At 41.8% G+C, this 27,982-nt stretch overlaps 1 protein-coding gene across 1 annotated transcript in view; it reads left to right on the forward strand.

The window, feature by feature from the left end:
* Positions 1–27,982, forward strand: part of LOC115471031 (deleted in malignant brain tumors 1 protein-like) — a 141,275-nt gene that overhangs the window by 65,947 nt on the left and 47,346 nt on the right. Inside the window, exons 13-17 of the mRNA XM_030204700.1 lie at positions 599–634; positions 2,727–3,035; positions 9,677–9,985; positions 17,683–17,718; positions 25,339–25,634. Of these exons, the coding sequence (XP_030060560.1) occupies positions 599–634; positions 2,727–3,035; positions 9,677–9,985; positions 17,683–17,718; positions 25,339–25,634 (986 nt within the window). The remainder of the gene's footprint in view (positions 1–598; positions 635–2,726; positions 3,036–9,676; positions 9,986–17,682; positions 17,719–25,338; positions 25,635–27,982) is intronic.

The following is a 27,982-nucleotide window of genomic DNA, read 5'->3' on the forward strand; positions in this document are numbered from 1 at the left end:
CTGGAGTAGTGTAGTGGTCGGCGCAGTGCACTATGGAATGGGGGACTTAGGTCCCTATCTCCCTCTACATTTCACATTTGTGGTGGAAACTGTGACCCCTTCCAAAGTCACCAAAACTCTATTGTACCTACATATAGGTGCCCCATTCACCCATAAGGGCTATTGTAGTGTTGTACAGTAGGGGACAGTGTGTTTTGGGTGGGTTTTGGAGGGCTTGGGGACAAAATAAGGGAACAAAGGTGTACCTGGGAGCATTTTTATGAAGTGCCCAGAAGTGCCCCCTACGGTACCCTATTGCTCTCCTGGGATGTCTGGGGGACCAGTAAATGCTGGCTCCTCCTACATCCCAATGGCATGAATCTCTACATTTTGCACTTTTTTTTTCAAAAATGGACAAAAAAACCCAAAAATGTCCAAAGCACAAAACCTTGTTCAAAATAGTATTTTCAAGACATTTTTCTTTTTCGAAAATGACCTTCTTTCCTATTTGGATTTTGGACGTTTTGTGCAAAACGTCTAGAGTTGGACTTAGACGTTATATCGAAAATGCCCCTCCACGTCACTGACTGTGTCAACAATCTTTTCTCTTTTCCTGCAGAGTCTGTTTCGGAATACTCATTACTGAGGCACAATGGTAAGTTCTAACTTTCACGTATCAGATGGGTCATGTTATACAGTGCTAAATACTCCTTTTTTCTGATTAAGTTTATTTATTAGGAATTTTGATTAGATTCCATTGATGCCAATTAAGTGCTAATTAACTCCAAAAATTGATATAAATTCTTTATTAAGGGTTTGTGTACTGGATCTAACACTCAATTAGATTTCATTCAGTAACATTATCCAAAAATCCTTAATGAGGTGCATCAGGACATCCAGAAAGGCTGGAGCTGAACATATCTAGTGTAGCTTTCCTTCAGAGTACTCCTCGCAGAGTAAGGGCTCGTGTGGTCCCAAGGGCTTATGGCCCACTTTGGTGTGTATTCTCTGAAAGGGAGAAGGAATTCACCACTTCAGGGCCCAAGAAAACACTCCAGACAAGAATCTGGTTTTCCCAAGTAACATCTTTACTGAATAATATTTCTTCAGTGCTGCCAATGGCAACATGTTCCCAAAGTACAGAGTGCCCAAAGGTTTCAGGCGCTCTTTTCCACACTTTCTGGGACACCTTCCTTCCTTTCTTTCCTTTGGACTTTGGGCTCCCGCTGGAGCTTCACTGTGCTCTTTAACTCTTAAGGCCCCTTTGGCCCCTGATACTCCCAGCCTGATAGGTAGTTATGGTCTCCTGCCACCAGGGTACCCTGTGTGTCTAATGAGACTAGCTAATCCTCCCAGCTCTATAGCCCAAACTTCCTAGAAGTATGGGTATCTTATTTTTTCTCTAGAACATACTGTACTTATACTTCCAGGTATCCATGTATAGATCCATGTATAGGAGTCTTTTCCTGTTTCTCCTACATTGGAACAACTTGGCTGCTTGAATCCAGCCTCCTTGAATTACCCCTTCATTAAGTATGCCTAATTTGAGCTCTAAGTCCTGCTGCTTAGCTCCAATGAGTTTCTGCTGTCTTAAAACAAGGAGTGGGAACTGGATCAGGCTCTTCAAAACAGACTCAGGACTCTCAATGTCAAATTAAAGACTTTTATTTAAGATGACTCATCAACATGGTACCATGTTTTGGAACACACGTGCCTGCATCAGGAGTCTGTATAAGTATAAATAAATGCATAAAAGGACAATAAATAAACATAAAATAATATGTAATAATAACAATGATATAAAAAGAATGCAATCAAAACATAACTGAGTTCAACTTAAGATTGATTAATGAAAGACAAGGTTGTAGCATTGTATGTCTTTAAAACACGGAACAAATGATGTATGTATGTATGGCTAAAAAGTAAACAAACCTTGATGCACATATTTGACAATCACATCTATCCTTGGCTATACATCTTGCAAAATAAACATAAGCTGGTCTAAAAAGTAAAAAGTAAGAATGAGGACACACGTTCCTTAATGCATTGTATAATGTGGTGTAGAGTGTAGGTGTAGTTGAAATGTGAATAAAATGAAACAAACGAAAGTGAGAATGCAAAGTACTACTGGAAAATCTGTGAATGTACCATCAATCATTAAAAAAGTATGAACATTGAAATATATGATGAATAAATTAATGAATGTGGTGATGGATATGGTGATAAGTATAAATAATGGAACTTTTTATGGAATGTAAATAAAATGAAATAAACAAAAGTGAAAATGCAAAGTGCTAATAAAAGAAAATGAGTGAATATACTATCAATCATTAAAAAAGCATGAACATTGAAATGTGTGAGAAATAAAAATAATGAATGTGGTAATGGATATGGGTAATGTGTATGAATGATGCGGCAATCCTAGTGATATCATGTTAAGCAGAGCGAGTAAATGCCGAAAGAAATCTGTGAATATGGACGTGGAGGATATAGAGTCCGCACAATGTATATATCATGAAAGACTGTGCAAAGAGTGAATGTGTAATAGAACTCCCTATTATCAATACAGCGATCATGGCGGTATCATGTGAAAAAAATGCAAGTAAAGAATGCAGAGTCGAACACTGTGTGTGTATACCAAAAAAAGAAAAAGGGGCTATTGGACATGAACGAAGTCTGATAACAAAGGATATTGTAAAGAATGCGCTGTACATTTACTAACATTTGGTATCTCTCTGTGGTTGCAGTATCTGATCTGGAATTACATCTCTCGGATGGTGAGAATCGATGCCAAGGTCGTGTGGAGGTTAACCTTAATGACACCTGGGTATCAGTATGTGGCACCGGATGGGACCTGAGTGATGCCAGAGTTGTGTGTAGACAGCTGGGCTGTGGAGCAGCTGGTGTTTCTGAAGGTTTTGGACCAGGCAATGGAAGTATCCTTCTGGAGGAGTTCCAGTGTGGAGGAAATGAATCCTCGCTGTGGGAGTGTCCTCACAATGAGAGGGACTCGGCTTCCTGTGACCATGAGGACGATGCTGCAGTCAACTGCTCAGGTGTGTATATCCCACCACGCTCAGATATGAAGAGGGAAGTTACTGGAAGATCTCCTAGTATTATAACTTCACCTAAAGTCACGAGATCACTACTTCTGTTCTTTCCTTGCAAAGTTATTTGTGACCATTTTGGGAAAACTACAGGTAGACTAGATCAGTTTTGAGTTATCTACTAAACAGACATACTACTGGTTTTGAATGCTTACCTTCATTTGTATGTAAATGTTATTTCCTTGATTTTTTTTTAATCCAAGAGATTTTATCATGTTAATTTTCAACAAATATAACAACATATGATGGAGTGTTATAGAATCATGATACATTTTAACAATGAGTTTCAAGTAATATAATTAATCTTTAGTAATATTAGACATGTATTTATCTAACCTAGACCAGATCTTGGAAACATGGATAACATTCTCTTGCTTGTCTGCTAATGAATGCTCCAACTTATTAATTTGTAAAACCATATGCCACCATGACTGGATGGTCAATAGTGTGTTATCTTTCTAATTTAAAGGAACTGGGGTTTTTTTGTTTTTTACTATAGCCAAAAGAATTTGCAATAATTTAGAATCTTCTGGAGACAAAAGTGAGTTCAAAGTTAAGGAACCAAAAATAATATTTTTATTACATTTGTAACCCGTGCTTTCCCACTCATGGCAGGCTCAATGCGGCTTACATGGGGCAATGGAGGGTTAAGTGAGTTGCCCAGAATCACAAGGAGCTGCCTGTGCCTGAAGTGGGAATCAAACTCAGTTCCCCAGGACCAAAGTCCACCACCCTAACCACTAGGCTACTATTTGAGATTCTACATGGAATGTTGCTATTCCACTAGCTTGTATACACAAACCAGGACTTAAAAGCCACCTACTTCAAAAAAGTGCTTTAACCAACAGTTGTTTCACCAGTATTTCACCAATATTCCACCAATATGATATGTAATTTTTATGTGTATTTTGATCTGTGGATTGTGCGAGACAGAATGAAAGAGGATGAAGTGATTTATGCAGCCTTAACCCTTTGTCCCTGAGGAAAGTGATTTGAAACCCCGCGGAGTCGGGCGGTTCCAGGGGAAGGCAATTGCTTATTGTGTCAGCAAGGCAACATAGTTCTGCCAGGGAGGCAAGAACTCACGAGATAAGTGCACAGTTTTTTCACCTAGTATATATTTTAAAAGAAACAAATGATTTTATAGCACTGTGGTGATTGGGAAGCATAAAAAAATGTGAGCAGAGATTGCTCTCTCCCAAAAAACAGAGTGAGAGTTACCTAATGAAAGAGGTGCTATGCCACGTTTTAGCAGCATTATTGACTGCAGTTACAGTGGTTTATATCTGAGGGTACTCTACACATAAAAATTACATATCATATTGGTGGAATATTGGTGAAATACTGGTGAAACAACTGTTTGTTAAAGCACTTTTTTGAAGTAGGTGGCTTTTAAGTCCTGGTTTGTGTATACAGGTAGTGGAATGTTACCAGAGACATTGATATTGTGAATTCGCTATTCCACTAGCAACATTCCATGTAGAAGTCAGCCCTTGCAGATCATCAATGTGGCTGCGCAGGCTTCTGCTTCTGTTAGTCGCCTGCGCAGCCTTCTACATGGAATGTTGCTAGTGGAATAGCAACATTCCATGTAGATTCTCCAACAGTAGCAACATTCCATGTAGAATCTCCGAGTAGCAACATTCCATGTAGAATCTCCAATAGTAGCAACATTCCATGTAGAATCTCCAATAGTAGCAACAGAATCTCAACAGTAGCAACATTCCATGTAGAATCTCCAATAGTAGAAGCAACATTCCATGTAGAATCTCCAATAGTATCTATTTTATTTTTGTTACATTTGTATCCTGCGCTTTCCCACTCATGGCAGGCTCAATGCGGCTTACATGGGGCAATGGAGGGTTAAGTGACTTGCCCAGAGTCACAAGGAGCTGCCTGTGCCTGAAGTGGGAATCAAACTCAGTTCCCCAGGACCAAAGTCCACCACCCTAACCACTAGGCCACTCCTAGTGGTTAATGAGTCATTAATACTGATGATTTTTGTGACAGTGTTCTATATCTGAATCCAAAAGTCTTTGGGTTTTACACAATGAAATAAAAGATGCATGAAGGTTCCCTTTTCTATTTTGCATGACCAACACAAATTGTCTTTAGAGAGTCCAGCAACAGACAGCTTTTCTGGGGTTCATATTGCCCTATGGTGAAGAAAAAACAAGGATTGATTCATGGCGGCTGTAGAAAGAGGATGAGAGCATTTGGTCCAAAATAGGTCCCGTCTCTTAGCTGAAAAATGCTATTCAGCGTCTTCCCAGTTTCGATAAATAAAGTTTATACCTGCTTAGAACGTTTGGAAAGAAACCATTTATATAGCTGTGAAGCAACATGGCTGTTATGAAAGAGACGAGATAAAAGGGGTAATTGAGGGAGTTAACTTATCTAGCAGACCACTGTCTCTGATACTGCGTTTCAGTTGTAACCACTGAGAATCAGTAAGGGAGAATTCTAACAGAAGGATAGAAAAGGGTTTTAAGGGATCTGATTCTGGAACATGGTCCAGAAGCCAGATACCCTTTTTAAACCAATCCATCCAAAAAACAGAATTGTTGTTAATTTTGAAATCGGGATGGAATTTGGGGCTGAGACGCATTGAGTTGCAATGGAGATTCAAAAGGGAAAGTCCAGTTGGTCTATCCAGTCTGCCATGTTATTCCAGTGTACACTGTAAGGATGATTTGTGATTTGTTTTCTTCTTCTTTGGTTCTCTAACTACTTGAGAAAAATGAACACAACAGGATCCCTCCTTATCCTACATCCAGAACCTCAGCTCCATCAACGTCTCACATCCAGACTTCATAATATAAGCAAGAACCAAATGTTTCCATGTTTGGAACTGTGAGAGGACAGGGTCTGCCTATCACTGTGTAACTGAGCATGTCTTGGTGACTGATAATGTAACAGCCAGATGTTCCCTCTCATACCCTTCTATCAACAGGCTCAATACAAGTGGCCACCCCTTCTCTGAAAGGAGCTACTCTTTCTGTCACTGGGAATTGTTTCTTGTCCCATTGTTTCTTTGGGCAAGAAAAATTCTTTCAGTTTTAGGAAGAGCCTTCAGGCTTATGTGTTTGATGATTTGTTGTCTCTGTTATGTGCTTTAATGCTCTTTATTGCTCTTGTTTTATTAAGTCTGTAATGCACAGAGAATGTATTTTCTTCAAATAAATAAAGAAACTTCTCTCCTTTCCCACAGATTCTGTTTCTGAATACTCATTCCTGAGACACAATGGTAAGTTCCAACTTTCACCTTGCTGCTATCTTGGTACTTGTGGATACCAATGACATGGGGAAGTGTGGGAGGAAGGTTGTACTGAGGTAGAAAGTTTAAATCCAGAACCTCCAGAATAACATTCTCAGAAATGTTCCCCATTCCACACGCAGGACCCAGGAGGATAGACGAGCTCTGAGGTCTCCATGCATGGATGAGATGATAGTGCAGGGATGAGGGATTTAGATTCGTTAGGAACTGGGCAATATTCTGGGGATGGATGAGACTTTTCTTCTGAAAAGATGGGCTTCACCTTAAATTGGGTGAAACCAGGCTGCTGGTGCTCATGTTCCGAAAGAAGAGGGATCAGCTTTTAAAGCAGAGCCTGGGGGAAGTCAAGAATCACTCAGGAGCATATGAGTCAACAAAGTACCTTCAAAAGATACTGGCCCAATGCAGGTGTTAAAATGTCCCAACAGAGAGGTTTTAATGAATGCTGACATAGCCCAGGACTATTAAAAAAAAGAAAAGACAGAAATAAAGGAATCCAAATTATTTCTACTGATTAATATGCACTAAATGAAGAGGTATATATATTGGACTAGATTCTGAGAAGTTCCGAGAGAAGAGGACATTTCTCTGGTAAGTGAACGCTATTTTGCTTTGTGCTTTGGGAACTTAAAGATTGGGGTTTAAAGGAGAAATTGTAGGTTAGTGATAGGCAAAATAAAAATATAAAAAGCAAATTTTATCAACTAATCTCCATAGTCTTTGGGATCTTGCCAGGTACTTGTGACCTGGATTGGCCACTGTTGGAAACAGGATGCTGGGCTTGATGGACCTTTGGTCTTTCCCAGTATGGCAATACTTATGTACTTATGTCAGTGGCTATTAATCTCAAGTTCTTGGAAGGACAGTGGTCTCCTTTCTGTGCATTACTGCTGGAATTCAATTCTCAGGGACAAAATATAGAGATGGACATGGCATTAATGAAAAATCAGAGTTTAACTTTTTTTATGGTCACTGATCAAAAATGTTTTGTTTTGTTTTGTTTTTAAAGCAGTCAATCCGTATTAGTGAAAACCATGAATGATACCAGTCTGGTCCCTCTTTTATAATTTCTTTTTCTTTCTTTTTAATTTCAAGCAGGTTGTTACAGTTATTGTTGTATGGTTGTAACTATTTCTGTTTTATTGAAAGTTATTGTCAATTTAAAAATCAATAGAGAGGAAAATATGGCTGCTGGGAAGATCCAGAAAAATATAGACCTGTGAGCCTGACATTGGTGCTTGGTGGAAACTGTACTAAAAATAAGCCCCCAATATTCAAAGATATTTAACACGGCCATCACCGATAAAAGGATAGTGAGACTAGAAAGGAATACTACTACTACTACTACTATTTAGCATTTCTATAGCGCTACAAGGCATACACAGCGCTGTACAAACATAGAAGAAAGACAGTCCCTGCTCAAAGAGCTTACAATCTAATAGACGTGTGGCAAAAATAACAAAGGGGCAAGAATTTGTCAAGATAAGTGCACAGTTTTCACCTAGTATATATATTTTTAAAAGTGATAAGCGATTTTATAGCACTGAGGTGATTGGGAAGCATGAAAAAATGAGCATATGTTGCTCCTCCCAAAAATTTGTTAGAGTTACCCGATGAAAGAAGTGCTATGCCACTTTGTAGCAGCATTATTGACTGCAATAATAGTGGAAAATATCTGAGGGTACTCTACATACACAAAAATTTATATTATATTATACTGGTATGAACTGTTTCAAGCACTCTCTTTGAGTTGGTGGCTAATAGTCCTGGTTTGTGTGTATATGTCATTGGTAAATTTTTAACAGGCTCTGTCTCCGGACCTAGCCAGCTCTGCAGTTGGAAGGGCCAGGGGTGGCCGGGGGGGGGGGGGGGGAGGGGGAGCAACACTTGCCTCTCTCTCTCTCCTCCCTCTCTTCGTGGGGGCACACTAGGCATACCTTTGCTGGCAGCCAATAAATGGACTGCCACCACTCCCAACTTCTTGCTCTGAGCAGCTTCTCTCACATGCTCGAGAAGTCCCAGCCTGCTGCCCAGAGCTGGAAACAAGGAGAGGGGAGCAGCAGTAGTCTATTTACTTGGCTGGCAGGGCTCAGCTCCCCCACCAGCAAAGTAAAAGAGAATTCAGCAGGGGGCCCAAGCCCACATTTTGGGAGCCAGTTGTTAAAGTAGCCATGGAGGGCCCTACTTTAACAACCGGCTCCCAAAATTCTTAAAAACTTAACAACCGGCTCTTGCGAGCCTGTGAAAGCCTGCTCCAGCACACCACTGGTTAGGAGTCGCCACTGAAGAAAATGTCTTAGTCATTGTGGATAATATGTTTAAACTTCAAGCCTAATGTGTCATCGCTGCTAAATAAACAGGCAAACAGAATGGTACAGATGATCTTAAAACTAATCGAGAATACCATCATGTCTTTGTGTTAAGTCCCTGGTGCATTCGCACCTTGAGTACTGTTTGCAGTTCTGGTCACCACATCTCTCCCCTCTCCAGTCGGTTCAAAACTCTGCTGCCCGTCTTGTCTTCCGCCAGGGTCGCTTTACTCATACTACCCCTCTCCTCAAGACCCTTCACTGGCTCCCTATCCGTTTTCGCATCCTGTTCAAACTTCTTCTACTAACCTATAAATGTATTCACTCTGCTGCTCCCCAGTATCTCTCCACACTCGTCCTTCCCTACACCCCTTCCCGTGCACTCCGCTCCATGGATAAATCCTTCTTATCTGTTCCCTTCTCCACTACTGCCAACTCCAGACTTCGCGCCTTCTGTGTCGCTGCACCCTACGCCTGGAATAAACTTCCTGAGTCCCTATGTCTTGCCCCATCCTTGGCCACCTTTAAATCTAGACTGAAAGCCCACCTCTTTAACACTGCTTTTGACTCGTAACCACTCGCCTCCACCTACCCTCCTCTCTTCCTTCCCGTTCACATTAATTGATTTGATTTGCTTACTTTATTTATTTTTTGTCTATTAGATTGTAAGTTCTTTGAGCAGGGACTGTCTTTCTTCTATGTTTGTGCAGCGCTGCGTACGCCTTGTAGCGCTATAGAAATGCTAAATAGTAGTAGTAGTAGTAATAGTGAGACTAGAAAGGTTATACAGACGTGTGGCAAAAATAACGAAGGGGATAAAACACCTCTCTTATGAAGAGAGGTGGGCGTGGGTAGGGAGGCTTTTCAGCTTGGCGATATGATATGATTGAAGTTTATAAAATATGAGTGGAATAGAATGGTTAAATAAAGAATGACTGTTTAACATGTCATAAAACACCACTTGAATTTATTTACTAACATTCAGCTTCTTTCTGTGTCTTCAGCATCTGTTCTGAAGTTACACCTTTCAAATGGTAAGAACAGATGTCAAGGTCGAGTGGAAGTCAACCTTAATGACACCTGGGTATCAGTATGTGGCACCGGATGGGACATGAGTGATGCCAGTGTTGTGTGTAGGCAGCTGGGCTGTGGAGCAGCTGGTGTTTCTGAAGGTTTTGGACCAGGCAATGGGAGTATCCTTCTGGAGGAGTTCCAGTGTGGAGGAAATGAATCCTCGCTGTGGGAGTGTCCTCACAATGAGAGGGACTCGGCTTCCTGTGACCATGAGGACAATGCTGCAGTCAACTGCTCAGGTGTGTACATCCCACCACGCTCAGATATGAAGAGGGAAGCTACTGGAAGGATCTCCTAGTACTGTCACTTCACATACTCTAAATTCAGTAGATCACGGCTTCTAATCTTTGCTGGGGAAGTTATTTGTGAATAGTTAGGAAAATGTATTCCTGAGGTAGATCAAATCAGTTCAGAATTTATCGAATTGTAGGTACCCCCAGTTGGAACTCTGTTGAAGGGCAATCTCTGGGACTACATTACAAGAAGATGCTGGGTTCTGATGCACTGGAGGAGGAAGGGAAGAATTCTCTTCAAGACCCTTATACTATACCACATAGGAGCCAACTTTTCAAAATTATTGGGGGTGCTAGGCCCAATGGAAATAACCCCTCCCTGGAAACATATAAGGATTGTTTTCAATATTGGGGGTGCTCAAGCACCCACAGAGTCAGCTCCTATGCTATACCACTTTCTGGGCAATGGATTGCTGTACCCTGACCTTCCCCACAAAACAAAGAAATCCTGCCCAAACCCCCACCCCTGTAGGCCCCTGCAGGCCTACCTCATAGGCCATGGTGATCCAGTGGGGGTCCTATGGGCAGAAATGATGCCCGTTTGCTTCTGTCATTCACCACTCCATAACCAAAATGGCCGCTGCAACATCTAGAGACGTCTCTTGAGTACCAAAACTGAGACACAAACAAAGCCACAGCAACAAATCCAGAGACAGAAGAAAAAGCAGTCAAGAAGAACCAATCAGTGGTTGACCATTACATAAGTACATAAGTATTGCCATACTAGGAAAGACCAAAGGTCCATCAAGCCCAGCATCCTGTTTCCAACAGTGGCCAATCTAGGTCAGAAGTACCTGGCAAGATCCCAAAAAAGTACAAAACATTTTATACTGCTTATCCCAGAAATAGTGAATTTTGCCAAAGTCCATTTAATAATGGTCTATGGACTTTTCCTTTAGGAAGCCGTCCAAACCTTTTTTAAGCTTCGCTAAGCTAACTGCCTTTACCACATTCTCTGGCAACGAATTCGAGTTTAATTACACGTTGAGTGAAAAATTTTCTCTGATTCATTTTAAATTTACTACATGCCCCCTAGTCCTAGTATTTTTGGAAAGCGTAAACAGACACTTCACACCTACCCGTTCAAGTCCACTCATTATTTTATAGACCTATATCATATCTCCCCTCAGCTGCCTTTTCTCCAAGCTGAAGAGCCCTAGCCGCTTTAGCCTTTCCTCATAGAGACGTCATCCCATCCCTTTTATCATTTTCGTCGCATTTGACAAAGTACCTCATGAAGACTCCAGAGGAAATTGGAGAGTCATGGGATAGGAGGTAGTGTCCTATTGTGGAATAAAAACTGGTTAAAGGATAGAAAACAGAGAGTAGGGTTAAATGGTTAGTATTCTCAATGGAGAAGGGTAGTTAGTGGGGCTCCCCAAGAGTCTGTGCTGGGACTACTGCTTTTTAACATATTTATAAATGATCTAGAGATGGGAGTAACCAGTGAGGTAATTAAATTTGCTGATGACACAAAGTTATTCAAAATCGTTAAATTGCGGGAGGATTGTGAAAAATTACAAGAGGACCTTATGAGACTGGGAGACTGGGCGTCTAAATGGCAGATGACGTTTAATGTGAGCAAGTGCAAAGTAATGCATGTGGGAAAGAGGAACCTGATCTATTGCTACGTGATGCAAGGTTCCACATTAGGGGTCAGCAACCAGGAAAGGATCTAGGCATCATCACTGATGTGTAGGTGTAAATAAATAATACTATAGGAATAGCTACCCACCGATAAATTATGCCAAGGTCCTAAGATTAGGAAATTTGCCTAAGCAACTTCCTAGCTCAGTCTAGGGAATAATATACAAGAACCTTGCTTCTGGCACCTAGCCAGGAGTTCCGTTAGAAAAGTGAAACCAAGCCACAGCTGATATATATTAGATTTATTAGGTAAGAAAATATATAGAAACACTCTGCAATAAGCTTAGCAATACAAAAATAGATCTCCTGCTGATAAGATAACTATAAAATATATTGTCACTAGACTATACAAAATTATTCTTATTAGAATACTAGGTAAATTACACAACCTGATCTGTAAAAGAACTGATACTACCTCTTATGAAAAATACAAGTTAGCAGCATATTCCCTGACCACGAGCTGACATGAACCAATCTTTCTTAGTTAAATACCACTCACTAATCCCAGACTAGGAAGTAAATCACAGTGATCTCACCGCTGTCCTTATGCAGACTTCTGATGAGGCAGGAGCAGATCCCTTATCAGACGCGAGCTGTTTTCTCAGCGGGTCTGTGTCTTAGATGTAGTGTAGGTCTCTCTGCAGAAAGCAGGTGTCCGTCCCTCCATGTTGCTTCTCAGAGCCAATATATCTGCCACATGGTATTTGCACCAGTTATGCAGATCACAAGGTTAGTACCAAACACAGTCTATGGCTCTCCGTGAGCCTTGCTGGGTTTCTCAGGTCTTCTTGCCAGTTACCCCTCTTCCCATGGTCTCCGCCTGACTAACTTCCTCCGTTCCTGCTTTCCCAGTCTCCCTTGGTCATGTGCCAGCCGGGACCAATCCAGATCTTAGCCAGCTCATTCCAAGAGCAAGAAGAGCTCTTTGTTTGTGACCTTGGAAATGGTAACTTCTGGTGCCATGGGTCTGACTCCCTTCTCAGTTTCTCAGGGTGATAGAAGGGGGTGGTTGGAACACAGAATGTTCTTGTCTTTAGTAAAAATATACAAAATTACCACAGATACTCTGCTATTAATACTAGATAGTCTCAATACAAATATAGCAGAGTTTTTTTGTCCATGAGGGAAAAGTCTCAACAACTACGGCTATATTTTACACACTTACGTGTTCATTTTATAGTCCGTAGAAAAAGTCATCACTGACTCAAAAACCCTCAGTTTTCCTGCTTGTTTTAAATTTTTTATTTACTTTATTTACTTTATCAAAAAAATATATAATATGTAAAAATTTCTGTATAGAAGACACGATCTTCCGCAGAATAACAAAGCCATTTTGGCGCAATGTTTTAGGTGCAAGAAGGTTCCCTGACGAAGAGATTCGAAACGGGACCGTAGGAACCATTGCATTTCTCATGATTTAATTGGATTAAGCGCCTTTTCATATGAACATTTGGCAAGATAAGTGATTCTATATTTTTACATATTATATATTTTTTTGATAAAGTAAATAAAGTAAATAAAAAATTTAAAACAAGCAGGAAAACTGAGGGTTTTGGAGTCAGTGATGACTTTTTCTACGGACTATAAAATGAACACGTAAGTGTGTAAAATATAGCCGTAGTTGTTGAGACTTTTCCCTCATGGACAAAAAAACTCTGCTATATTTGTATTGAGACTATCTTGTCTTTAGTAAGCCTGCCAGTGATTTTCCACAAGCTGAAAAGCTGGATCTTGCTGACACAGTAAAGTTTCTGGTCAGAGGTCATAGACTCCATCTTGCTGTATTATGATGAATTAGGCTTGTATGAACCAAGACCAGCTCAGGTGAGATCACAGGGAAATACCCCTACAGATGATATTTTGAAACCTTCTACACAGTGTGCAGCGGTGGCTAAGAAAGCAAATAGAAGGTTAGGTATTATTAGGAAAGGAATGGAAAACAAAAATGAGGACATTATGATGCAATGAATATTGTGTTCAATTCTGGTAACCGCATCTCAAAAACGAAATAGTGGAATTAGAAAAGGTACAGAGAAGGGTGACAAAAATGATAACGGGGATGGGACAACTTCCCTATGAAGAAAGGCTAGGGCTCTTCAGCTTACAAGAAATACAGCTGAGGGGAGATATGATAGAGGTCTATAAAATAATGAGCGGAGTGGAACAAGTAGACGTGAATCGCTTGTTTACTCTTGTCAAAAATACTAGGACTAAGGGGCACGCAATGAACTACTACTACTACTATTTAGCATACGCAGCGCTGCACAAACATAGAAGAAAGACAGTCCCTGCTCAAAGAGCTTACAATCTAATAGACAAAAAATAAATAAAGTAAGCAAATCAAATCAATTAATGTGATCGGGAAGGAAGAGAGGAGGGTAGGTGGAGGCGAGTGGTTACGAGTCAAAAGCAATGTTAAAGAGGTGGGCTTTCAGTCTAGATTTAAAGGTGGCCAAGGATGGGGCAAGACGTAGGGGCTCAGGAAGTTTATTCCAGGCGTAGGGTGCAGCAAGACAGAAGGCGCGAAGTCTGGAGTTGGCAGTAGTGGAGAAGGGAATAGATAAGAAGGATTTATCCATGGAGCGGAGTGCACGGGAAGGGGTGTAGGGAAGGACGAGTGTGGAGAGATACTGGGGAGCAGCAGAGTGAATACATTTATAGGTTAGTAGAAGAAGTTTGAACAGGATGCGAAAACGGATAGGGAGCCAGTGAAGGGTCTTGAGGAGAGGGGTAGTATGAGTAAAGCGACCCTGGCGGAAGATGAGACGGGCAGCAGAGTTTTGAACCGACTGGAGAGGGGAGAGGTGACTAAGTGGGAGGCCAGCAAGAAGCAAATTGCAGTAGTCTAAACGAGAGGTGACAAGGGTGTGGATGAGGGTTTTGGTAGAGTGCTCGGAAAGAAAGGGGCGGATTTTACGGATGTTGTAAAGAAAGAAACGACAGGTCTTGGCGGTCTGCTGGATATGAGCAGAGAAGGAGAGAAAAGAGTCAAAGATGACCCCAAGGTTTCGAGCTGAGGAGACAGGGAGAATGAGAGAGCCATCAACAGAAATAGAAAACGGGGGGAGCGGGGAGGTGGGTTTGGGGGGGAAAATGAGAAGCTCGGTTTTGGTCATATTTAATTTCAGGTGGCGTTGAGACATACAGGCAGCAATGTCAGACAAGCATGCTGAAACTTTGGTTTGGATGTAAGGTGAGATATCAGGGGTAGAAAGGTAGATTTGGGAGTCATCAGCATAGAGGTGGTAGGAAAAGCCATGGGATGAGATTAATGAATCAAGGGAAGAAGTGTAGATAGAAAAGAGGAGGGGACCAAGAACAGAACCCTGAGGTACGCCGACAGGCAGAGGGATAGAGGTAGAAGAGGATCCACCAGAGTGAACACTAAAGGTGCGGAGGGAGAATGAAGCTACAAAGTAGTAAAATTAAAATGAATTGGAGAAAATATTTTTTCAGTCAACGTGTATTTAAACTCTGGAATTCATTGCCAGAAAATGTAGTAAAAGCAATTAGCTTAACAGGGATTAAAGGAAATGTCCATAGACCATTATTAAAATGGACTTGGGGAAAATCCACTACTTATTTCTAGGATAAGCAGCATGAAATGTATTGTACTGTTTTGGGATCTTGCCAGGTACTTGTGACCCGGATTGGCCACTGTTAGAAACAGGATATTGGGCTTGATGGACCTATGGTCTGTACCAGTATGACAATACTTAAATGACTCGCTTCCTGTGCATTGATGCCACATAGCTATTTAAATGTCTCTATCATATCTCCCCTCTCCCGCCTGTCTTCCAAAGTATACATATTGAGATCTTTAAAGTCTGTCCCTATACATTTTATGACAAAGACCACTGACCATTTTAGTAGCCACGTTCTGGACCAACTCCATCCTGTTTATATCTTTTTTGAGGGTATGGTCTCCAGATTTATACACAATATTCTAAATGAGGTCTCACCAGAGTCTTGTACAGGGGCATTATCACCTCCTGGCCATTTTTCTCCTTAAGCATGCAAACATCCTTCAGGCTTTTGCCGTCGCCTTTTGTGTCTGTTTGGCCACCTTAACATCATCACATACGATCACACCCAAGTCACGCTTCTCTTTTGTGCACAAAAATTCTTCACCCTCTAAACTGTACTGTTCCCTCAGGTTTTTACTTCCCAAATGCATGACCCTGCATTTTTTGCATTACATTTTAGCTGCTAAATTCTGGCCATTCTTCAAGCTTCACTAGGTCCTTCCTCATGTTACCCACACCATCAGGGGTGTCTACCCTATTGCAGAATTTGGTATCATTCGCAAACAGGCAGACCTTACTAGACAGCCCTTCAGCAATATCCTTATAAAAAGGTTAAAAAGAACCGGCCCAAGAACAGAACCTTGTGACACATCACTGATACCATCCTTTTCCTCAGAATGAGCTCCATTTACCACTATTCTCTGTCACCTTCCACTCAACCAGTTCCCGACCCAGTCCAACACTTTATGGCCCATTCCGAGGGTTCTCAGTTTATTTATTATATGTCTGTGTGGAACCGTGTAAAGACCCCTGATTACTTGCCAAAACATGTTGGGTTTTCATTAACATAGGATCTGGTGCTCAGGACTACACAAGCACTTTTTTTAACCTAAGGTTGCTTTTAATAAACTTCATTTGGTTAGTCAATCATTGGTTCATTCTTCTTGGCTTCTTGTTCTTCTATTTCTGAGGCTCTTGAGTATATTTTCACCCCCATCCACACACACAAACAAATCTGTACAAACACACGCATGCACAGTCACACAGCCCTGCAAATGTGTTCATTCAGACATACACACACACACACACACACCTAACAGCAAAACAGATCACATACACAAAAGCACATATAAACAAAACAGTCACTCACTTATAAAACAGAGAAGATTTGCAAACATACAACACATCAGACACAAATACACACAAAATACAGTCACAGACATAATTCCATGAAATATATTCTATCGGACATTCTTTTCCTTCCGTGCACCCCATTGATGTCACACTCCAATCACTGCTGGCATCATTCCTAGTGATTCAAATTTATGTTTTCATTCCAGTGTTGCAAATTGAAATGTCAACCCTACTGGCAAAGCCATATACCTTTCCTAACGTTTTCTGTACATGGTGGCGCCTAGTGATTGAATCTTGTAGTTTACTATTGATCGCTACAGAATGTATACAACCTTCTAGTGGTGGAGAAATATGACAAAATACCTGATGCCATAGGTCAGTGGCACTGTGTGGTTAACTATAAAATCTGTCACTTGAAATCTGTTAATATCTTCTGGTTTGTTTCATGATGTTTGGGTTCTGCTCCATTCAGACGACTCCTTCATGTTAGAGACACAGACGTAAATGCAGATACAAACCCACTGAGTTCACAGACTCATGCACACACAGATGGGTTGAAAAGAATTCTATAAGTCATGCTCTGCATGCTTTTTCCACTTGTTTCAGGAAATCATCTTTATTCTGAGGGAAGCAATGGATGTGTCTTGCAGCAATCCTAAGGAAATCACAGAAAGATAAGACGGGATAATGCATAGATTGATTTATTAACTCGGTAAACACAGTTCAGGTCCAAGGACTTCTGCAAACTTCAGGATACACAAGAAGATAACCATTTAAATGACAGATTTAAGATGTTTTCAATTTTCCTTCAGATTAGTGTCCTCCTTCCTGGATGACATACCTGGGTAACACCTTTGTCCTTACTGGGATGACTGGAGTCTTAATCCCTGTGCTGCTCCTTTTCCTAATGTAGCTGCCCTCATCTCCTTTCTTACTCCAAACTAAATATCTGGCCTCTATGGCAGACAGAACCTGTGTAACCAAATGGAATTTATTACTTGAGTCTGATCTCATTTTTTCCTGTTTTATATTTTGTATTTAGAGATATCCAAGAACACAATCCGTTGTTGTGTATCCAAATCAAGCTAATGATGAATTTTTTCTCCTTTCCCACAGTGTCCATTTCTGAATTCACAATTCTGAGACCTGATGGTAAGTTCCAGTTTTCACATATGAAAGATTTTAGACAGAACATAACAAACCGGAATTGAGACGTTCAGGTCAGGATGTGTACAGGTAGTTTTGTAGAACAGGACCTGACAACACACAGCCTGTTACATGAACATGAATAGCATCAACAGAGGAAACACAGCCACAGACACATGTACGTGGCAGCATATACACATGTATGTGGGTATTTTAGAATCTAGACTCATATGTGCTGACAGATGTAACTCGGGTCTCGTTGCTCAGCCTTCCCCGGGGCCAGAAATCAATCCTCACCCCAGCTCAGAAACCCGGGTCACAAGTGTTCTTCCATCTTCCTCTCCTCCCCTGGTGTATATCCTTGCATGCAAGTTGGCTGCAAGTCTGTGATATTCTATAACACTGCGCACAATTTACTGGAACTGCCGTGACTCAATCATGCCCCTCCCATGGCCACGCCTTCTTTGCAGATACGCCTGAAAATACGTAAGACACTATTTTGTAACTGGGTGTGTAAGTGCATTTGTGTGCTGATCTGCCATTTCAGTCATATTTTGGCACTTTGCATCCATTAGAACATGTTTCACCACGCTCCCCCCGTTTTCTATTTCTGTTGATGGCTCTCTCATTCTCCCTGTCTCCTCAGCTCGAAACCTTGGGGTCATCTTTGACTCTTCTCTCTCCTTCTCTGCTCATATCCAGCAGACCGCCAAGACCTGTCGTTTCTTTCTTTACAACATCCGTAAAATCCGCCCCTTTCTTTCCGAGCACTCTACCAAAACCCTCATCCACACCCTTGTCACCTCTCGTTTAGACTACTGCAATCTGCTTCTTGCTGGCCTCCCACTTAGTCACCTCTCCCCTCTCCAGTCGGTTCAAAACTCTGCTGCCCGTCTCATCTTCTGCCAGGGTCGCTTTACTCATACTACCCCTCTCCTCAAGACCCTTCACTGGCTCCCTATCCGTTTTCGCATCCTGTTCAAACTTCTTCTACTAACCTATAAATGTATTCACTCTGCTGCTCCCCAGTATCTCTCCACACTTGTCCTTCCCTACACCCCTTCCCGTGCACTCCGCTCCATGGATAAATCCTTCTTATCTGTTCCCTTCTCCACTACTGCCAACTCCAGACTTCGCGCCTTCTGTCTCGCTGCACCCTACGCCTGGAATAAACTTCCTGAGCCCCTACGTCTTGCCCCATCCTTGGCCACCTTTAAATCTAGACTGAAAGCCCACCTCTTTAACATTGCTTTTGACTCGTAACCACTTGTAACCACTCGCCTCCACCTACCCTCCTCTCTTCCTTCCCGTTCACATTAATTGATTTGATTTGCTTACTTTATTTATTTTTTGTCTATTAGATTGTAAGCTCTTTGAGCAGGGACTGTCTTTCTTCTATGTTTGTGCAGCGCTGCGTATGCCTTGTAGCGCTATAGAAATGCTAAATAGTAGTAGTAGTAGTAAAGTTGGGTGCCGTTTATAGAATCCATTAATTCGTTGATTAATGCAAGCGAAATCAATTTAGTGCACACTCAGAAAATCCCTATGGAAATAAATTATGTTTTATTCATGACATTATTGTAGGGGTCAAAATTCAGTGGGGCTGATGTGGGTAGAAATGGCTCCTACCTGTTCAAGTCCCATTGATCCAGATGTCCTGCAGCATTAGACAGATAATATTCACTCAGACTCCCCCCCCCCCACCCCATGCTATCTGGTAGTGCTGGGGTGGTTCACTGGCGGAGCTTGGGTGAAGCTGGGAGTTACCCAGTTTTGGCAGCATTCTGTCCACTGATCAGGTCACTGCCCAGGTAAAGTTATGACAGTAAAAAGACTGTGCAGATATCATAGTTACTTATCCAGGTACCGCTTTAAATATCCCTGGTCACCGGATAAGTAGCGCCGGTTATCCTGTAGTTGGATATTCAGTGCCAGCTAGCATTCCGATACTACTGCTAAATATCCAGGTATGAAAATCGTTGACCATTGAGGACTGAATATTGGGGGATTGTTCTATATAGATTTTTATTGCAATCCAGCTAGATTTTTAGATGTAATGGACTGTAAATAAATAAGTAAAAATAATTGAGTAAAACTAACAGAAACAAAACCCAAATATTATTTATTTATTTATTGCATTTGTATCCCACATTTTCCCACCTCTTTGTATGAAAAAATAAAACGGAGCTGATTTTTTCGTACCTGTCCATATCCCTAATATTCATGTGCTGTGCTCAGCGTTTTGTTTAAATGTTATAAATCCAGACATGAAATGACTGATGTCAGCTGACACTGGTTGGTGCCTCCGCTCTCCATACAGTGGCATCATTCAGTTCCTTTCCGGTCAGCTGCTTGGATAGAGTTAGTGCAGTCTGGTTACCTGACCCCCCCCCCCCCCCCCGACATTATCCGGATAGTCTGTAAGATATTTGAGATCTCAGTGCTCCCCAGCTCTCATCAGGCACATCTTGAACCTACAAGGCACTTGGCTTTATCTTTCCTTGGTCCGAACTATGGAATGACCTCCTTGTACATATTTGTGCTGAGATGTCATTCTCCGGCTTTTGGTTGGAGGTCCCCGGATTGAGTGCGCAGTGGTCTGCCTAGAATTTACACAATAGACTGTGTCTTGTTTTTCTTGCATTTGTGGCTATGTTTGCTCTGAGTCATTGTTTCTGTCCTCTTTTCGTTTGGCGTTCCTTTCTGATACTATAATTTTATTACTTTTGTTCCCTGCTTTGACCTGCTCGTACAGCTTAGGCGATAAACATTAAACATATACAGTGGTGCTCTGAGGGCAATTCGATCACTGGATGCCTCCATTTAGGCCCTCGAAGGGGTATGGGAGGAGCCTATTCTTTAAAGGAACCCAAATGTCAAGATTCTCGCTTGGAGTCCTAGCATGACCTGGTGTATACGCACCTAACATTGAGGGGTTTGTACTTACACCGGTTTAAGTGCAACGTGGACTGAAATAACTCACAGTATTCTGTAGGTTATGCACGTGACGGGGAGCCTCTCCATGACCTACCCATGCTCCGCCCCTTGAAAATACGCTCTATGTATGTTAAGAGGGATTTTGCAATATAGCGTGTAGGCATCGTTTTAGTATTTCTGTGTGTAAATTGCTACTGTTCATTTATGCACATGGAGGAATTTATCTTGGCTGATAAATTACTTTTGCTAAGCTGACGCTAAAAAGACTATTGAGAGGAACAAGATGGCTGCCGCTGCATAGAGCTGTTTCAGCAGCGTTTCAACTTACTTGGGCAAAGTGATTTTTTCCTTTTAAAAATGCCGCATACTAAGAGAAAAGGGGTGGTGAAGAGGGATCCCTTACCCTCTGCTACCTCAACACCAACCCAAATAAGCTTGGATCGATTTTTGTCATCATTCTCCCAACTTTCAAGGGAAGGTAACACCGTAGTGGAATGTACCGGAGAAGCGGTCTTACCACCTGTTGACGAAACCTCCCTTTCTCCACCATCGCAGTTGCTCCCTCCGTGTCCGGCGGCATTAGCAGCCCTTGGGGCGACCCCGTACACCACCGGAAGTGTGGTGGGAGAATCGCCAGTTGAGGGACCTGAGCTGCAATATTCGCCGCCGAGCCCTGAGAAGAATATCTCGGGAGAAAAACCGGAGGTAAATTTAAACTTGATTTGACTATGCTGAGTGGAATGAATGAAACTTTGTTAAAAACGTCTGGGGAAGTTCATGTTATGAATGGAAAAATTGAGGAGTTGAAATCTTCGATAGAGCAAGTTAAAATAGAAACCTCAACAAAGATAATGAAAATTCAAAAGGATGTAGACTTTTTACAAGAATTTAAGAATGCAGCAGTAAAAGATAGTGGAGATATTCGTCGTAGAATAGAACAAATTGAGAACTATAATCGAAGATTGAATCTAAGATTGCTTAATTTCCCAAGACTCCCAGGAAGTTCCCCTTTTGACCTTTTTAAAAGATACCTAAATGAGATCTTAAAATTTCCTCTTGAAAATTTGCCACCATTAAATAAAATTTACTACATTGGGAATTCCACGGAGAAGACTGGGGAAAAACTGAATTTGCTACAAACAAACAACTTGGATATATCTGCTCTATTAGAACAATCCTTAGAAAATTGCACAGATAGAGTGACTCTCATAGTTTCTCTAGTGTTTGAGCAAGATTTGAATGCGATAATGAGAAATTACTTTAAAAATTCTACTACCCTTTTTGGAGGAGAAAGGATATGGATATACCCGGACGTCACAAAGCAAACCCAGCAAAAAAGGAAACTTTTTTTGGCAATGAAAGAAAGGACATTGGAGATAGGGGGTTCTTTTTTTCTTGCCTATCCCTGTAAATGCAATGTTAAGTTGGGTTTAAATAAGTATGTTTTCTATTCACCAGACCAGTTAAAATCTTTTTTGGATTTAAAGCAACTTAAATAACACCTAAATAAGTAAATACAATTGGGAGTATGCAGCGAATATTTTCTTGAATATTTATTTGTACTTTATAGACTTCTCTATTCTTTTGTTCCTCCAATCCTTCTATTGTGGTCTGAGGAAGCTTATTATTCAATTTTCCCCTTTGTTTAATTATTTACACAATTTTTTAGGCTGTATTTCATAAACAAGTTTATTCTTGTAAAATATATTGAAATTAATAAATAAATAAATAAATAAATAAATAAATAAATAAATAAAAAAGACTATTGGGGGATGTCCTTGAGACAGCCCGTTTTAGGGCGAAACGTGCATGTCGGGCAGTGAACCCCTGGTCCGGCAAGATTAAAGATTGATTACAAGATAAGTTCATAAAAATTTAAAATTGAATGAAAATAAGAGAAATTGATATTTATAGATGAACCAGTGAAGAGGTTGATGTTTGATAGATTGCTAAAACTTTGAAATGGTTGGCGATCAACATCACTGAGCTTCATGGGAAAAAATGAGATGTGAGCTGATAAGTTTAAAGTGAAAACGTGTAAAAATGTAAAGACATTTTTCTCTGTTTACTGGATATCTAGAATTTTTTTTTCCATGGGGGAATTCTGGCATTGGAAAAGGATAGAATAGCTTGGAGTACCAATTTGCACACCCAACTCTGGGTGCCAGACTGGGCACTGAAACCTTGTGTAAATTTCAGCTCGGTTACCAATATTGCATTGCGTGCAACGTTTTGAAGCCCCCTTGACCTGCCCATGGCCACAAGCCTTTTTGGCTTCTGGCCTATGGGATTTATGTGCCCAGCGTTATAGAATAGCACAGCCAGATGCGCGAGCAAATTCTAATGGTGCCAATAAAGATCAGTAATTGGTAGTTAACACCCAACTATTGACGGTTAACGGCTCATTAGCTACTCACTAGGGCATCTCAGAAGCACACCCACATCCAGAGGATAATGCATTTGCATAAACGTGAGAGCTTAGAATCATAACTGCAATTGAGGGAGATAGTCCAATAACTTGGCTGTTGGAATCATATCTGGATATTTCCCTTTCAATATCGTCACTGGGGGGGGGGGGGGGGGGATTGTTTGCATTGATAAGCCTAAAATTCCATTTCCTAACTTTGATGAACTTTATTTATCTAAATAAATCACTGTGGGAGGTGGTGGAGACGAAAATGGTAATGGAATTCAAAGATAAACACAAAGGAATCCTGTTTAGAAGGAATGGATCTATGGAATCTTAGCAGAGATTGGGTGGAAACACCGGTAATTGGAGAGTAAAACCAGTTCTGGGCGGACTTCTATGGTCTGTGCCCTGATCGTGGCTGAATAGATAAGGATGGGCTGGAGTGTAAATTTTAAGGGGCATTAGCTTCAGAACTTTTAGTACAGGAACAGTGCTGGGCAGACTTTTACGGTCTGTGTCCTGAGAAAGGCAAGGACAAATCAAACTCGGGCATACATATAAAGTATCACATACCATGTAAAATGAGTTTATCTTGTTGGGTAGACCAGGGGCGTATCTGCGTGGGGCCACAGGGGCCTGGGCCCCCGCCATCCCAGCCGAGGTCTTCTTTAACGTCTTCATCCTCGTGTTGTTAAAGCTGCATGATGCATCCTTCCAGTTTGACGTCGCAGCACGTTGTACTGGGCTGGCGGGGATCCCCCGCCAGCTGAAGTAATATTTTAAAAAACCGGCAGGAGCGGACCTCGGGGGTAGGTGACGGCGGTAGGCGGGGAAAGGGTTGGCGGTAGGCGGGGGAGGGTTAATGGTGGTAGGGGGGGAGGGTTGACGGCGGGGGGGTATAATGTGCCCCCTCACGCTAGCCCCTGCCCCCCCCTACCGTCGAACCTCAGATACGCCCCTGGGGTAGACTGGATGGACCATTCAGGTCTTTATCTTCAGTCATTTACTATGTTACTAAGACAGTTTATAAAGCTAACTTCTCAGTGTTAGTGTGTGCTAAAATGAAGTTTTTTCTTGAGCAGGTCAGAGGAGAGTGGGAAGCTGGTTCCTACTCTTGTAACAATGGCTATCAGCTAGCCTGTTGTTTTTTCTTCCCACTCCAAAGGATCACATTCCTTTAGAGGTGGGAATGACAAGGTACAATGACAGCCCAACTGAGAAGGAATGGAGATAGTAACATAGTGAGTGACAGCAGATAAAGACCTGAATGGTCCATCCAATCTGCCCAACAGTCACACTCGTCAATTCAAGATTAAATCAACAAAGAACGTGGCAGATGACAGAGTAGAATTGCAGCATCTAGCATATCTCCATGCTACTTTCATCAGGTCTCTCAGGTACCAGTTATGTCTAGGATCCGTTCAGGACCCTCACTCACTAGCCCAGGACTATACCAAGAGGCGGTGTAGACCATTTGATTACAGCTTCCTCCTTCCTGGGATGACTGCAGTGGTTCTGTCTACCCTTATAGAAGTCAGAAGCCCCATGATGGTGAAATTGTGTGGATTTACTGATAGAAGCAGTGTGTGTTTAGGGCTCAGCCCTGAGGCCTATTTAACTGGGTGAGAAACTCAAAAGCATTTATAACTGGTGAGTCCAGTCCTTCAGTAGGATTAACATAAATTGTTAAGAGTTCTCAGCAGTGGCATAGCCAAAGGTGGGCCCGGCTGGACCCAGACCCACCCATTTTGGACTCAGTCCCACCCAGTAGCAGCACACCTATGGTGTGGCTGGTGAGGATCCCCCAAACCCAGCCAAAAACTCCCAATAATTCTCCCTCCTGTGTACCTTTTAAATAGCAGATCTTCACTGGCAGCGAGCAACGGCTGACACACACTGCTCATGCCGGCCCCATAGCCTTCCTTCTGACATATTTGCATCTATGCGGAAACAGGAAATTGCATCAGAGGGAAGGATGTGGGGCTGGCGTGAGCAGTGTGAATCAGTCGGTGCTTGCTACAGGTGAAGATCTACTATTTAAAAGGTATGCTGGCGGGTGTGGGTGGGGAGGTCGTTTGAGAGATCATATGGCATACAGGTGAACGGGAGAGACGTGAATCACCTGTGGAGCAGGGGCCGGGTTCTTCTGCTCACTTACTAAGGCCCAGGTCCACCCTGGTTCTCAGTCTCACATGTTAGTAAACTGTACATATTCTAGAGGTGTTCTACTCAGAATTTGAGATGATTTAATAATGTTTATACTTTTCTTGCCTCTTTAGTATTTGAGCCAAAGCTACGCCTCTCAGATGGTCAGAATAAATGTCAAGGTCGTGTGGAGGTTAACATTGATGGCACCTGGCTAACAGTATGTGGCACCGGATGGGACATGAGTGATGCCAGTGTTGTGTGCAGACAGCTGGACTGTGGAGCAGCTGGCGTTTCTGTAGGTTTTGGACCAAGCAATGGGAGTGTCCTTCTGGAGGAGTTCCAGTGTGGAGGAAACGAATTGTCAGTGTGGGATTGTCCTTATGAAGATCTGGACTTGGCCACTTGTGACCATTATGGTAGTGCTATGGTCAGTTGTTCAGGTCTGTACTTCCCTATATTTTTCATCCAGCAAGTAGGGAAACATCATATCTAGAACGCTTTCCAACATAGGTTTGTAGAAGGGAAGGTGGTGGGAAGTATGTCATAATGATGGGAAAATAGATGGGTGGGTATGTGGGAGCCGGGTACATGGTTGTAGTGTTTGGGTATGTGGGTATGAGGTGTGGATGTATGGGATGTGAGGATATGGAAAGGATGTGCCTCTGGATATGAATTTAGAAATATGGGGACTCTCAAAGTTAGGAGCATAAATCCTTTGAATACTGGGCTCATAGTTACCTCTCACCTGTGTAAACAGGAGCAACTGAGGATCACTGCTGTCCATGTCAGTTCCAGTCTCAAAATGACCACCATGTCTTCCAGCTGGAGGTCGCTGGAAGTCCCAGAAACCATTTTGACTCAGGAGCCGGCCAAGTGCAAGGAGCAAGTGGGGATGGCTGCTGCCCCCCACTTGCCACCAACAACACAGTAGGCCCAGAAGGGGGCTGCTGCTGGGGAGTGGGTTGTGAGGGGGCTATCACCGGAGGGGGGGGGGAACGGTTGGGAGGGAGGCTGCTACCAGCAGGTGGTTCTGGGAGAGGGGGGCTATATTTGGTTGGGAAGAGGAGGAGAGAGGGGGCTGCACACATTTTCGGTTCCACACAGGCATTTTCTTTCTTTCTTTCTTATTTTTATTTTTACATATTTCAAATTATACAATCACATGATATGAATGCAGCTGAAGAAATAAGCAAATTTCTTTAAAAAAAAAACAAAACAAGAAATGTATATACCCATATGTCCACAATTCCAGGTAATGTGGGCCAAGATATAGAAAATTTTCTTACATAGGAGTAGAGAGGTTTGGTAGCCGTGTTAGTCCACTTTTAAAGGTAATCAATAGAAATCAAACAAAAGAAAACATGGAAAAGAAAACAAGATGATACCTTTTTTATTGGACATAACTTAATACATTTCTTGATTAGCTTTCGAAGGTTGCCCTTCTTCGCCTTTCCAATCTGACGAAGAAGGGCAACCTTCGAAAGCTAATCAAGAAATGTAGTAAGTTATGTCCAATAAAAAAGGTATCATCTTATTTTCTTTTCCAGGTTTTATTTTGTTTGATTTCTATTGATTATCTTACATAGGAAAAATTAACATTAAAAAGAAGACAAAGTCAAAAGAAAAGCCTCTGTCAGCTATAACAATGCTCCCTGTTCAGCTGCAGGAAAGTCAACTTTGTACATTCAACTCTTCCTTAGAAACCACAAACTCTAATAGTTGCTTGAGGTCACTAAAGATATAAGAATTATTCTGAATGGAAATACAAGTACATGAAAAGCAATGCAGAAAACTCATCCTCAGAGCCTGTGCCTGAGGGCGCAGGGCCAAGAATTCTTGGCAACAGCTCTGGGTATTCCTCAAAAGTTCAGGAAAAATCTTAATCTTGATCCATATAACGGAAATATAATTTTAGGATCCTATTTCTGTCACTAGATCCTAAGCGTTACTAGAAGTGTAGTCCTTTGAGATATAAGATCTAGTGAGGATGATTCCAAAAAATCCATCGGATTTACATCTTGGAGACCAGTTCCACCCTTATTACTTGGTAAGACCAAGTATTGAGCTCTCACTAAAGGTAGTAATGTCTCGACTGATAACTTAAGCACTTCTTTAAAATATTTAATGACCATTTCAACAGGCACAATCAAAGGTGACCTTGGAACGTTCAAGAAACTTAAGGTGTTGTTCTTCAGTTGATTCTCCATATATTCCATTTTCCTTGAGGTAAAATTCTTGTCCTTTGCAAGAGTTCCACAGATACCCTGCAGCTCAGAGATCTTAGGTTCCAAAGTCGTCATTCTAGCAGATTGTTGATCCAGTGCCTGGGCCCAGACAGTCAACATTTCAGATAATGAATTTAAGTGAACAAAACATTTATTAGCCACATTACTTAGGGAAGAGTTTAAAGTGTCCATGGCTTCCCACAACATGTCCAAACTGACTGTTGGTGGCCTAATTAGTGTCCTCACTAGGTCCTAAGGAGCCCCTTCCTCTTTTAAAGCAAACTCTGTACTCACTGTTGATGACTCTGCAGTGGGTGCTGTTCGCGGATTCCCCCGGGGGAGGAAGTAGACACCGGGAGGCCTTCTAAACACAGAACCAGAGAGAGTAACAACTCTGTTGAACTGCTCTTCTGTCCGGTGTTATGGTGGAGCTGGCCTCCAAATGGGGATGAAAGAAACCCTGCTTGCATTGCTGCCAGATAGAAACACCTCTGGAAAAGCTGAAGCGGACAGTTCAATTGACCGAGCTGGAGCTCTGAAAGCCTCCAGT

This window comes from Microcaecilia unicolor, chromosome 5 (assembly GCF_901765095.1).
Source record: "Microcaecilia unicolor chromosome 5, aMicUni1.1, whole genome shotgun sequence".
Taxonomy (NCBI): Eukaryota; Metazoa; Chordata; class Amphibia; order Gymnophiona; family Siphonopidae; genus Microcaecilia; species Microcaecilia unicolor.